Source organism: Melanerpes formicivorus, unplaced genomic scaffold (assembly GCF_026170545.1).
Source record: "Melanerpes formicivorus ecotype bairdi unplaced genomic scaffold, bMelFor1.0.p_v2 SCAF_45, whole genome shotgun sequence".
NCBI classification, from domain to species: domain Eukaryota; kingdom Metazoa; phylum Chordata; class Aves; order Piciformes; family Picidae; genus Melanerpes; species Melanerpes formicivorus.
In genome coordinates this window covers 1,503,878-1,517,435 of record NW_027142397.1, presented here as the reverse complement: position 1 = coordinate 1,517,435, position 13,558 = coordinate 1,503,878, and the positions used below count along the sequence as shown (strand labels likewise).

The following is a 13,558-nucleotide window of genomic DNA, read 5'->3' as shown; positions in this document are numbered from 1 at the left end:
AAGTGGGTGAGCTTGAAGCTCCCTTCCAGCCCAGCCCCTCCTCTGAAGCTCTGAGAGGGGCTGCAGAGAGCAGGGAGCTGCAGGCTGGAGGTTGCTCAGCTGCTCCCCTCTGCTGCTCTCCCTGCAGGTGGTGGCCAAGAAGTATCGCAACTTCGAGATCCCCAAGGAGATGAGCGGGGTCTGGAGGTACCTCACCAACGCCTACAGCAGGGATGAGTTCACCAACACCTGCCCTGGAGACAAGGAAATTGAGATAGCCTACAGTGATGTAGCCAAGAGACTCAGCAAGTAAAAGCAGCCCCTGCAACCCAGAGAGAGAGGAGAGAGAGCTCTGACTTCTTGCATCTTCCATAACAAAGCTTCTAACAGACTGCTCCTTTTGCATCTCTTTGTCTCTTGGTTGGGTGGGTTTGGCAGGAACTTGGCACTTACTCAGAGCTCTGGTGGATAGCCCAGGTACAGTTTGCAAGTTCCAGGCTGGTGGGGTGGTGTTGTTTTTGGGGGGGGTGGGGGAGGGGTTTGGTTTGGATTCCTTTGCCTCCCTCTCCCAGGGAGGGTTTGGAGCATCCTTCCTGCAGCTGGTGGTTGTTGTTCCCTGTGGCACTGGGGGGTGAAGCCCTCTTCTTCCCCCCCTGCCACTTTGCTTTGCAAACATCTGGCTCTGGATTGGGTTAGGATCTTGTCTTAGTCTATGGTACAAGGAATATTTATGTATTTTGGGATTTATTGCCTCTTTATTTTGCCCCCTCCCCCCCAGGCCTAGCCCCAGCTGTCACCTCCCCTGGGACACACCAAACTGTACCTGCTCATCTGTCCTGGAGACTTAGGAGAGGGAACTTAGCATCCAAAAGAGCCATCTGCAACACACTGGGCAGGGCTCCTAAAGCCAGTTCCTCTTGGATTTGAAACCACAGCAAAGGCTGAGAGTGGACTCAGGTGGGGAGCTTGGATTTGGATGGCCTCAGGCAGCAGGGGAGTCAGAGTGCTCTGCAGGCAGCTGGGAATGGCCTCAGACAGCAGGGAAGTTGGACTCAAGGCTTGAAGTCTGAGCACTCTGGCAGGGAGCTGACAGTTCAGAGCTACACTTCAGTTGGGAATGGCCTCAGACAGCAGGGAAGTTGGACTCTAGGCCTGAGCATTCTAGCAGGGGGCTGACAGTTCAGAGTCAGCCTTCAGTTGGGAATAACCTCAGACCTCAGCAAGTTTGATTCTAGACTTGAGCACTCTGGCAGGGAACTGGCAGTTCAGAGCCAGACTGCAGTTGGGAAGTGCTTTAGACACCAGGGAAGTTGGACTCTAGGCCTGAGTGCTCTAGCAGGGAGCTGAGAGTTCAGTTAGCCTTTAGCTGGGAATGACCTCAGACATCAGAGAGCTCTGAGCACTCTGGCAGGGAGCTGGCAGTTCAGAACCAGACTTCACTTGGGAAGTGCTTCAGACACCAGGGAAGTTGGACTCTAGGCCTGAGTGCTCTAGCAGGGAGCTGAGAGTTCAGTTAGCCTTTAGCTGGGAATGACCTCAGCCCTCAGGCACTCTGAGTCCAGGCCTGAGCACTGTGGCAAGCAGCTGCCAGTGCAGAGCTCCTCTTAGCTGGGAATGTCCTCAGACATGAGGGGAGGTTGAGCACTGCAGCAGGGAGCTGGCAGTGCAGGCTCAGTGCTGCAGTTGTGTCTTCAGGAGCTGGATGAGGGTTTCTGACTCCACCTTTAGGAGCACTGGCAGCCTCCCTCGGCCCTGAATCTGGGCTTGCAGCAGACAAATCCCTGCCAGGATGCCCTTGGCCACCCTGCAGCCAGGGCAGTTGGGTTCTTGCCAGCTGAGAGCTTGCAGGTGGCTTTCTTTTGGGTAGCTAAGAGCCTTCTGTTTTGTGTGGGTCTGGTGATACTTACTGACAGACATCTCTGCTGGCATAAGCGAAGTCTCCATCCCCAGGAGTGCCCTAGCTGGGGGCTGGCTGCTGGAGGGGGGCAGGAGCAGTGCAGTGCTGAGTGGGGCAGGACTGAAGGCTGAGAGCCTTCCTGGGAGCTTGCTGCAGTGGTTTCTCTCCTGGAGAAAGCTCAAGTGACCTTTGCCAAGACAACCTTTGCCTTAAATCCCAGCATGCAGTGGCTGCAGAGCCTGGGGGTGGGGTGGGGGGAGGCTGTGTTCCTGGAAGGAAGCCTCTCCCTGCCTCCAGAAATGGCTGTGTGGAAGTCCCCAGCCCCTGGGGAGGTTGGCTTTAGCCCCCAGCTGCTTGGCTCTGCAGCCTGGGCCAGCAGCCTGGCCCCTTCTGCATCACTGCACTGCTCCCCACAGCCTGCCCTGGCTTTGGGGGTGCTTCCCACAGCAGCACCCAGGGAGCAGCACGGCAAGGCCTGGGGGGGGAAGAAATCCTTTTTGAACTGGTTCTGAGGGGAAACCCAACCAATTCTGAACTGGTTCTGAGGGGAAACCAAACCAATTCTGAACTGGTTCTGAGGGGAAACCAAACCAATTCTGAACTGGTTCTGAGGGGAAACCCAAACCAATTCTGAACTGGTTCTGAGGGGAAACCCAAACCAATTCTGAACTGGTTCTGAGGGGAAACCAAACCAATTCTGAACTGGTTCTGAGGGGAAACCAAACCAATTCTGAACTGGTTCTGAGGGGAAACCAAACCAATTCTGAACTGGTTCTGAGGGGAAACCCAACCAATTCTGAACTGGTTCTGAGGGGAAACCCAAACCAATTCTGAACTGGTTCTGGGGGGAAACCAAACCAATTCTGAACTGGTTCTGAGGGGAAACCAAACCAATTCTGAACTGGTTCTGAGGGGAAACCCAAACCAATTCTGAACTGGTTCTGAGGGGAAACCCAAACCAATTCTGAACTGGTTCTGAGGGGAAACCCAAACCAATTCTGAACTGGTTCTGAGGGGAAACCAAACCAATTCTGAACTGGTTCTGAGGGGAAACCAAACCAATTCTGAACTGGTTCTGAGGGGAAACCAAACCAATTCTGAACTGGTTCTGAGGGGGAAATCCATTCTGAACTGTTTCTAAGGGGGGAAAAATCAATTTTCAACCGTTTCTAAGGGGGAAAAATCAAATTGGAACTGTTTTAAGGGGGGAAAAATCAAATTTCACCTCTTTCTAGGGGAAAAAAATCAAATTTGAGCTATTTCTAAGGGAGGAGAAAATCAAATTTGAACTCTTTCTAAGGGGAAAAATCAATTTTCAACTCTTTGTGAGGGGAAAAAGTCAATTTTCAGTTCTTTCTGAGGGGAAAAAAATCAAATGTCAACCATTTCTAAGGGGAAAAGTTCAATTTTCAACTCTTTCTAAGGGGAAAATGTCAAATTTGAGCTATTTCTAAGGGAGAAAAATCAAATTTCAACTCTTTGTGAGGGGAAAAAAGTCAATTTTCAACCATTTCTAAGGGGGGAAAATCAATTTTGAACTGTTTCTAGGGGGAAAAAATCAAACTTGAACTATTTCTAGGGGGGGGAAAATCAAATTTCAACTCTTTGTGAGGGGGAAAAGTCAACTTTCAACCATTTCTAAGGGGAAAAAATCAATTTTCAACCATTTCTAAGGGGGAAAACAAATTTCAACTCTTTGTGAGGGGAAAGAAGTCAACTTTCAAGCCTTTCTAAGGGGGGAAAAAGTCAAATGTGAACTATTTTAAGGGGACAAAAGTCAAACTTGAGCTATTTTAAAGGGGAAAATCAATTTCCAGCTCTTTCTAAGGGGGAAAAAAAATCAATTTTCAACTGTTTGTAAGGGAGGAAAATCAAATTTGACCTCTGAGGGGGGGGGGAATAACTTCCAGTCTCTGTCCCCTGCTTTAGGAACAGTTGCAAATGTTTATTTTCTGGGGGGGTTGCTAATCCTTTCCCTGCTCCTGTCTGTAATCAATGCATGGAAGCAACTCTTGGGTTCTCTTTTCTCTCCTCCCCAGGACCATCCCCACCCCACAGCCCCCAGGCCCAGCAGACTTTTCCCCTCTGCCTCTGCCTGGGGCTTTGGTTTGGGTTTGTAAAGAGACTTTTATATATTTAACTGACTTTTGGGGGTGGGTTGGTTTGTTTTTGTTGTTGTTTTTAGGAGCTGCCAAGAGCTGCTCCTTGCTTTTGGGATATTTAACATCCTGCAGTAGTCACAAGGAGGAGAAAAGCAACACAAAGGGTCACACAAAACACTTTCAGACACTAATTGTCTCTTGTCTGGTGGGAAGCTCTGGCTTCGTGGTTGGGGGGGGTGGGAGCCCAACCACCACCAAAGCCCAGCCTGGACTTTTCTAAGCTTTTTATTGCTACTTTATATAGCTCTTGGAATCTGTAGTCTGGGGGAGGAAAGACAGCAATCCCCCTGTGTGTCCCCCTGGCTTTGTTGGTGCCTTGTCTGTGCCTTCCCAGAGCTAGGAGCCCGATCTGGAGGCACTTAGCGACCCTCTTAGGTGTCTTACGACCACCATAGCTGCCCTTAGACCCTGCAGGGAGTGGGTGCCAGGGGTGCTGAGGCACAGAAGGAAAACTCCTGCTTAGGAAGAGCCTTTCCCTGCAGCCTTCCCCTGCAGGCTGGGTGCTGCTGGCACCACCTCACCCTCCAGCAAGGTCCTCAGCCATAAGCATCCTCTGCAGGGGGCGTCCAGCCTTGGCTGCAGGGTGGCAGCAAGAGGAAGGAATGGCTCCCTTTTGGTTTCTGGGTTAGATCCCACTTTTAATGATGCACAGAGGAAACCCAACACAAACCCAGCCCCCAGGCCTCACAGGTCTGGGGCTCTCTGCCATCGTAGGCCTCAGCTCTCCAAGCACAGCTCCCCAGAGCAGGCTGTGGGCATCTCCTTGGGGAGCTTTGAGCTCTGCTTTAAGACCCTAGGTCAGGCTGGGCCCTTGGAAGCTGCCTGAGGTGGTAGCCAGTGCCCCTCAAGCCTTTTTACCAGCAGAGTAGCCACTGCCTGCACGCTGGGGTCCAGAGGCAGGGGGATGAGAGCATCACCTTCCCCTTCCACACAGGGTTGGAGTCCTTCCCTTGGCAGAGCAGAGCAGCTGCTCCCTTCTCTTCCAGAGAGGCTTTTCTCTCTCCTGGCTGTTCAGTCAACCTTCAAGCAGTTGTAACAGAGTTGTGCTCAGCAGGAAGGGTTTTAATGAGTGCTGGAAGCCGGCAAACAGAAGCTGAGGCTGCTGCCGGCGCTAATGTGTTCCTTATCTCAGCACAATGAAGTGCTGGAGCCTCTCCCTGCTCGGTGGCATTCAAATGAGGAGCAGGTTAGCAAGTGTGGAGGTGGTTAGCAAGGGAGAGCTGAGCTGGGAACTGTCCTGCCTGAGAGCAGCTGCTGGCTCCCAGGCCTCCTCCTGCACAGTTGGGTTGGGTTGTGGCACAAGCTGGCTTCCAGCCCCTTGGTGGGCTTCAGCCCCCTGCAGGCTTCCAGCTCCTTGGTGGCTGCAGCAGAGAGGCCCTGGAGGCAGAGAGGCTGCAGCAGAGAGGCCCTGGAGGCAGAGAGGCTACAGCAGAGGGGCCCTGGAAGCAGAGAGGCCCTGGAGGCAGAGAGGCTTTCACCCAGGCTGGCTGTGTGCAAGGCTCAGCGTCTGCTGTGGGCAGAAGGCTTTCATCTGGCCCCAGTCAGGCAGCAGTGCATTAATGAAATCACAAAGCAGCAAGCCAGCCCTTTCATAGCTATGTAAATCCCTGCCTCCTGTCAACTTGTTTACAATCTGCTCTGGAAAATGCATGTTGGAATTCATCAAACAGTAATTAATCTACACCCCCCCACCCCTGCCCCAATGGCAAGTGCTGCTCCCAGCCCCTTCTGCACCTCCAAAGCAGCAGCTCCCCTTTCAAGTAGGCATTGCCCTGTGCAGGCATTGGCATGCTGAGGGACTTGAGCCTGCAGCTGGGAATGGCTTCCAGTTCCCAGCTAAAACACAGAGGTGACTTGTGGAGCTCCTGCACAGGAAGGGAAAGCCCAGCAGCTTCCCCAGCAGCTTCCTCAGCAGCTTCCCCCTGCTCTCTGTGGCACACTTCAGTCCCTGGGCATGGCTGCAGCTTTTCTCCTCCTCATTGCATTTCTGTTCTCCTCACTTCATTTCTTCCTCCCTCTCCTTATTTAACTTTTGTTCTCCTGATTAAGTTCCCTTTAGGTCCTTTTATCCTCCCCAGTTAGGTTCTTTTTTCCTCCCCTTAACTTTTGCTCTCCTGATTTAGTTTTGTTTCCTCCTCTTAATTTTTTTCTCCTCACTTAGTGATTTTTGTTGTTGTGTTTTTCCTCCTGATGTAGTTGGATTTCTTCCTGCATGGCTTGGGGCTCCTGGGCCCTGCATGGCTTGGGGCTCCTGGGCCCTGCATGGCTTGGGTTTCTTTTCCTCCTCATTCTCATTTCCCCCCTCACTTAATTTCCCCCCTCCTCTTAACCAAGCTTTCCTTCTAGAGGGAGATCCCTTCTGTGCAGGAGCTGCCTGCTGAGCCACAGCCCTGTGAACTCCCAAGCAGCTCCAAAGCTTTCCTGCCCCATGCTGGCTGTCCCCAGCCCCTGGAGCTTTGCCCCTTGCATTTTCCCATCCAGTGGGTGCTGTGTTTTCCCTTCCAGTGGGCATGTTGCAACTGACTGAAGCTGTGTGCAGTTCCCTGATGATCAGAGAGATGGAATCAAGGGAGGTTTTTTCATGCTGAAGGAGCAAATTAGCATTTCATATCAAAGGCACCCAGACAGGGAGCCATGGAGGGTGCTGGAGCCAAACCCTCTGATGCCTATCTCAGTGCAGAACAAAAAGTGGCTAAGTGCAGTCAGCTCCTTGCTTTTTCTTCCCCCCTTCCCCTTACTCTCTGCCACTCAGGGCACCAGCTGAGCACATCCAGCTGACAGCTTCAGCAGAAGGCTCTCTGTATCCCTGCTCCAAACTCTTCAAGCTGTGCCACCAACCTGTTCCATCTTTATTTCCAGAGAGGGGGAGAGGGTTGGGAGGCTTGGAGGAGCAGAAGAGGGAGGGGGAGGCTCCCCAGGAGAGGAGGTGAAGAATTTGGAGCATTGTGTGCAGAAATACTTGAAGAGTTGATCCCATTTCTTGTAGTTTTGCTTTTTGTCTTTCACTCTCTGGAAGCTCTTTTACAGATCTCCAAGTGTACTGCTGGCAGCTATTGTTACAAATAAAAGTATATTTTCACTACCAAGCAGAGCTTCAGCTTCTCTCTGCAGCTTCCAGCTCTCGGGGGTGGAAGCTGTGACTCCTTCCCAAGATCCACTCTGACCCTGCAGAGCTGCTGGAGAGAGGCCAGAGGAGGCCACGAGGGTGAGCCAAGGGCTGGAGCAGCTCTGCCCTGAGCACAGGCTGAGGGGGCTGGGGCTGTGCAGCCTGGAGAGCAGAAGGCTCCAGAGGGACCTCAGAGCTGCTGCCAGGGCCTGAAGGGATCCTGCAGGAAGGCTGCAGAGAGACTTCTCCTGAGGGTGTCTGAGCCAGGCCAGGGGGGAATGGTTTGGAGCTGAGGCAGAGCAGGGTCAGACTGGAGCTGAGGAATTTCTTCAGCAGGAGGGAGCTGAGCCTCTGGCACAGGCTGCCCAGGGAGGCTGTGGCTGCCTCCTGCCTGGGGCTGCTCAGTGCCAGGCTGGATGAGGCCTTGAGCAGCTGAGTCTGGCTGAGAGGTGTCCCTGGGCATGGAGGGGAGGTTGGAGCAGAGGAGCTCTGAGCTCCCTTCCAGCCTGAGCCCTTCTGGGACTCGCCTTGAGCTGGTGACTGCTTCCCACCCAAGCAGTCAGGCTTGTGCTGGTCTCCTGAAGTCAGCAGCCCTGGGGAGGAGACCTGCAGCAGCTTCAGCTCTGGAGAGAAGTGCAGCAGTGAAACCCTTAGGTCTGGCTTAGCCTCTTCCCTAAGCTGCCCAAACTCTGTGGTGGCTGAGCTGGGGCTGTGCTGGCAGCTCCCAAAGGAACCAGGGGCTGGGGGGAGTCAGGTAGCCAAGTGTCAGGGGCTAATTACTGCAAACTGCTGGCTGAAGGCAACTGCAAGAGCCTCAGCCTGGCTCCTGGCTGCCTGTGAGACAGGAGGAGGCTGAGGTGAGCAGCCCTCCCCTGCAGAGCCTCCTGCACTTGGGGCTGCTGAGGAGCTCTCAGAAGCTGATGCTGGAAGGTTTCCAGAGGTGGGAGAAGAGAGCTCCTGATCCTTTGAGTCAAGAGAGGAGCTGCTGTGTTCTTGCCACTGGACAGGGAGATGAAAACTGTTGCTAAAGAAAGATCAAAGGTGTGAGCTCCATAAACAAACAAACAGAAGTGGTGCTGAGGGACCTCAGCTCCCTGCCTGAGGCCAGAGGGCTTGGCAGGACCCAGGAGGATGACTTTGTCAGGTTCACTTTGGAAGAGCCTGACTGCAGTGATCCTGGGTGGGAGGTTGTGCTGCCTGCAGTGGGCTCTGTGCATGCCCTGCTGGAGCTCAGGGTAGGGCAGGAAGCACTTTGGGTGCTGGGCTCTGGCTGTAGACCAGAAGTGGAGCTGAGGAGGCTCAGAGGGGAGCTGAGGCTGCTGGGGCTTGAGGACAGGGGCCTGTGCCCTAAGGAACCTGGTCCCAGTGACTTACCACAGAGCCATTAAGGTTGGAAAAGCCCTCTGAGGTCAGCAGGTCCAACTTCCATGCCCACCAAACCCTGTCCCCAAGGGCCATCTCCTCGTGATGGAGACTCCACTGCTGCTGGTTCCCTGCCTTGCAGGCTCACAGGGACTGAAGTCACCTGGGGGTGACAAAGCTGCCCTGGGGAAGCTGCTTTGCTGTGCAGGTGCTGGAGCAGCCTGCCCAGAGAGGCTGGGGAGTCTCCCCTGGAGACTCAGGACCCCTCTGGGCATGTTCCTGTGTGACCTGCCTGGGGGGAGCCTTGCTTTGGGCTCAGTGATCCCCAGAGGTCCTTTCCAGCCCTTAGCATTCTGTGACTCTGGGGCTTGTAGCTGATTGATTTTCCCATTTGCTCTGGGTGGCTGATCTGCAAGGAACAAAACTGAGTGCTGAAGCTTGGGGGGCTCTCCTCCTGGTGCCTCAGGCCCCCTGGGCTCTCCTCCTGGTGCCTCAGGCCCCTTGGGCTCTCCTCCTGGGGCCTCAGGCCCCCTGGGCTCTCCTCCTGGTGCCTCAGGCCCCTTGGGCTCTCCTTCTGATGCTTCAGGCCACTCAGGCACCTGAAACTGCTGCTGGTGGCTTTAGCTGTGACACACCAGCTCAGGATCCCCCATGCAAGGACAGAGGGCAGGCAGGGAAATGCTGTGAGTGTGTCCAGCTCCTGTGTGTGGGGTGGAGGAGCAGGCAGACATCTGCTGCTTCAGCAGCTACTTGGTTTTGATTTCCTCAGGGAGTGTTTCTTCCAGGGCCTGGGAGTTGCTGGAGTCTGTGGGTTTGGGGGTTTGGAGGCAGTGGCTGGCTCTGCCTCTTGCTGCACCCACCTAGGCAGGAACCAGCTCTGCAGCAGCTCAGCCACAGACTGCAGGCACCCAGGGCTTGGTGGGGCTCAAGTGTTCAGGGGCAGATTTAATCTCTTCAAGGGTTTTAACCAATCTCAGAGCCCTTGGGGGAGCTGGAGCCAGAATCAGCTTTGCCATGGGAAGGAGAGTGGAGTAACTGCTGTGGCCACTGGGTGAGTTTTCCCTGCTGGGCTCCTCGAGGGGAGAGATGCTGCACACTGGCAGGCAGCTCGCAGGATGGAGACTGTCCCTGAGCCCCGGCTGCCTGCCCTCCAGGCAGTGTGTGCCAGCCCAGCCCCCTGGGTCTAAGGTCCCTTTGTTCCAGTGGGCAGGGGCAAACTCTCTCTGAGTGTGCCTAAGCCCTGGGGGCAGCAGCCCAAAGCCCTCAGTGTGCAAAATCCCTGCTCAGGCTTCTCCCTCTCCTTCCCCTCCAGGTGAGACCTTCCTCAGGGCCAGCTCCAGCAGAACCTGCTCAGCTTTCCTGGGGCTGCCCACAGAGGTTGTGGAGTCTCCTTCCTTCTCTGGAGACATTCAGGACCCACCTGGATGTGTTGCTGGGTGCCCTGCCCTGGGTGACCCTGCTCTGGCAGCAGGGTAGGGCTGGGGGATGCCCACAGGTCCCTTCCAACCTCTGCCATTTGGGGATTCCCTGAGGCTTCCTGCTGCCAGCTGGGCTGTGCAGTGGCTGCTGCACTGCTCTGGTGTGTCACAGCCTTTGGGAGGGAAGGATTTGGGCAGCTCTGGGGCCAGGTGAAGGTTGCTGGCTGTAGGCAGTGAGGAACTTGCTGGGAGCAGCTCCGTGAGGGCTCCTCAGGGCAGCATCCTGCCTGCAAGCCTGGAGAGCTGAGGTGCAGGTGCTCCACTCTGGGTCCAAAGGGTTGAGGCTGTGCTTGAGGAGGAGGGAGAGGCTCCTGCAAGTGTTGGATGGCTGTAAGAGAAGGATCCTGGGTATCATAAGGGCGACTCAGTGGAGTGGAAGCCTTTGAAGTCTTCTCCTGACATCCATTCCCCTACCAGCATCTTTCATCCTTCGCCAGCTCTTCCCCAGCTGGAGCTATTAAAGGGAAACTACAGAAGCCATAAATCCAGGCTGTTAACATCTCCAGTGGCAGCCTTGCACAATGAGCCCAAGGAGCTGCAAGAGATAAGAGAAGCCCTTGAAAGCAGGGCAAGTTGGGACTGGTTCCCAGGAATAGCTGAGCTCCACAGCTTCGTTGGGGGTCCCTCCAGGTTACTGCTGCTGGGCTCAGGAGCTGCCTCTGCTGCTGACTCTTTGGGTGCCCTTCTCTGAGTCACTCACTGGGTGTCTGCATGGTGCAGCACGGCCTGGGGCAGCCTCCCCCCAGCACTGGCCTGAGGCAGACCCCAGCTCTGCCCCAGAGCATGTCCAAAGAAGGGCAGCCAAGCTGGTGAAGGGTCCAGAGAAGAAGTCTTATGAGCAGCAGCTGAGGGACCTTTAGGGTTGTTTAGTCTGGGGGAGAGGAGGCTGAGGGGAGACCTCATTGCTCCCTGCAAGGAGGCTGGAGCCAGCTGGGGGTTGGTCTCTCCTCCCCAGTCTCAGGTGATAAAAGGAGAGGAAATGGCCTGGAGTTGCACCAGGGGAGGGTCAGGTTGGACACCAGGAAAAGTTTCTTTGCTGCAGGAGTCAGGTCTGGCAGAGGCTGCCCAGGGAGGTGGTGGAGCCTCCATGCCTGGAGGTGCTCAAAAACCTGTGGCCATGGCAGCTGGGGCCAGGGTTGGGTGGCCATGGGGGGCTGGGTGGTGTTGGAGTGGATGCACTTAAGAAGGTCTGCTCCAGCCAAGGCAATCTGTGAGCCTGTGACCTGAGCCAGAGGGGAGAAGCTCTCTCTGGGGTGCTGTGTGTGGCTGCTCTCTGGGTGCTGTGGTGCTGTCCTGCTGGGGTTAGGCTGCTCCCCAGGGCTGATCCTATCAAGGCTGTGGGGAGCCCGGATCTAAATGCAGCCCTTTGGTGGGGCATGGGCAGAGGCAGGGCCCCCCTGGCAGGCTGAGTGAGGAGTGCCTCTCCCAGAGGGCCAGGAAGGAATCCAGGAGCTCTGATGCCTCAGGATTCCTGCTTTGGCCACAGTGTCTGGGTGGAAGAGGCAGTGGAAGCTGAGGTCTCTTGGTGTCTGCAGGGAGCTGGGAGGCAGCAGGCTCCTGGCAGCGTGGGGAGCCTTGGGCCAGCAGGGCAGGCAGAGGCAGCAGGTCCCTGGGAATGCTGCTTCCAGTCCCTGGGAATGTTGTTAGTGAGCAATCTGGACTCAGGGCTACACTCCCCACTTGACTTACACCCCTGCTGTGGGCCTGATCTCTGCCCAGCCTTGGCTGCAGATGTGGACAGAGTTGACCTCACCTGGCCCTGCAGGACCTGGGGCTGTGCCAGGCTGGCTGCCCACAGCCTTCCTCCATCCTCCTCTTCATGGGAAGCTTTGCTTCTCAGCTCTTCTTCCCAGCACTCCTCTAGCAAGTCTCTTTCCCTAGCAGCAGGCCAGGAAGAAGTGCTGAGGCCTCAGGGCAACCAAGTGGCCCCGGGAGAGGGCTGGGGGCAGCAGGGCAGGATGGTCAGAAGGGCTTTGCCCTCTCTGTGCTCTCCCATCAGCACTGCTTGTCCCCAGCCAGAGTGGGAGAGAGAACCTGAGCCCACATTCAGGTTCTGGACACAGCTGCCCCCAAGCCCTCTGAAGGAGTCAGAGAACCAGAAGGGTTCAGAAGGGGAGCTGCAGGCAGGCTGGGGAGGGGCTGCTCAGAAGGGGCTGTGGGGATAGGGCAAGGGACAAGGGTTTGAAACTGGAGCAGGGCAGAGTTAGGTTGGACACCAGGAGGAAGCTCTGCACAGGGAGGGTGGTGAGACACTGGCCCAGGCTGCCCAGGGAGGTGGCTGAGGCTCCATCCCTGGAGGCACTCAAGGGCAGAGCTGATGTGGCCCTGGGCAGCCTGCTGTGGTTGGAGCTGTCCCTGCTGCCTGCAGGGGGTGGACAAGATGCCCCTGGAGGCTCCCTTCCAGCCCAGTGCAGGCTGTGACTGTGAAGGGACCTCTGGAGATCACATCCAGCCCAGCCCCCCTGGGAGGTTGTGACCCCCCGGGTGGGAAACCTTTGGGTAGGTGTGAGGGAACCAGTGGCAGTGCTGGAACATGAGGCTCAGCAAGCCCCTGGGGGCTTGGGCAGGGCATGGGGGATTGCAGGGGGTGTGGGATGCAGGTCACATCTGGCCGGAGTCCTCACTGCCCTCAGCAGTGTCTCGGAGCTGCAGACCACTCTCTCAGTCCTGCCAGTTGTGTTGGCTTGGCTCTGCTCACCCTTCTCCTCCAGGCAGTCAGGTGAGTCTCTGAGTTATCTTCCTGGCTCTGAAGTCCTCCCCAGCATCACCACCTGAGACCTCTCCTTCTGTGGGGTCACTGCCCCCTCCTCTGGCCACACGCTGCTCCCCAGGGCCGGGCTTTCCTCTTCCCATCACCTGCTGAGCCCTGGGGCAGCTGGTGCCTGCCTGTGGAGGGCAGAGCAGATCCACTTGGACAGCAGAGAGCTCTGGGATTTGGCAGCAAGCCCCAGACAAAGCCAAGGCTTTGAGGAGGCGAAGGCAGCGTCTAGGAGCTCATCTGAGCAGCTGCCGGTGGAACCTCAGCCGGGCAGGAGGCTCCGGGGCTCTTGCCCTGCGGGGATGACTCTGCTCTTTGTCAGCGAGGATGCAGCCCTCCCTCAGACCTTCCCTGGAGGAGGAGGAAGCCTCCACAGCAGCTACACCCAGGAGATCTCTCCAGCCCAACCCCCCGGTGTCTGCTGAGCTGCTGGGGGCAGGGGGAAGCCCTTCTGGGCGCTGTGTTGGTGCCAGGCTGCACAATCCCTGCCTGTCCTTGTCCCCAGCAGCTGATGTGGGGGCCCTGGGGGGTCAGGACTCCTGGGTCTTTATCTCCTGTGTTCAGAAAGTGTCCTCTGAGCCCTGTTAGACCAAGAGCTTAAGGAGCTGCCGTGGACTTTCGGTCCCTGTAGCACCCAAGGCTCTCGGTTCCCGGGAGGAGGGGAGGCAGCAGCAGAGGAGAGGCACAGGAAGGAGCAGGAGGCTGGAGAGGAGGAACGGGGCCAGGAGCATCTGCCCCGAGCTGGCAGCTGCTCTGTGGAGCTGTCCTTGCTGGGGCAGGAGGTCGCAGCCCCCGCAGGTGCTGCCCTGGTGCCCC

General features: G+C 56.2%; 1 protein-coding gene across 1 annotated transcript in view; it reads left to right on the top strand.

Moving 5' to 3' along the window:
- The window catches only part of CLIC4 (chloride intracellular channel 4), a 28,817-nt gene extending 21,693 nt beyond the window's left edge, over positions 1–7,124 (top strand). Inside the window, exon 6 of the mRNA XM_068159128.1 lies at positions 128–7,124. Coding sequence (XP_068015229.1) covers positions 128–292 — 165 coding nt within the window. The 3' untranslated portion in view covers positions 293–7,124. The remainder of the gene's footprint in view (positions 1–127) is intronic.
- Positions 7,125–13,558: the final 6,434 nt, after the last annotated feature.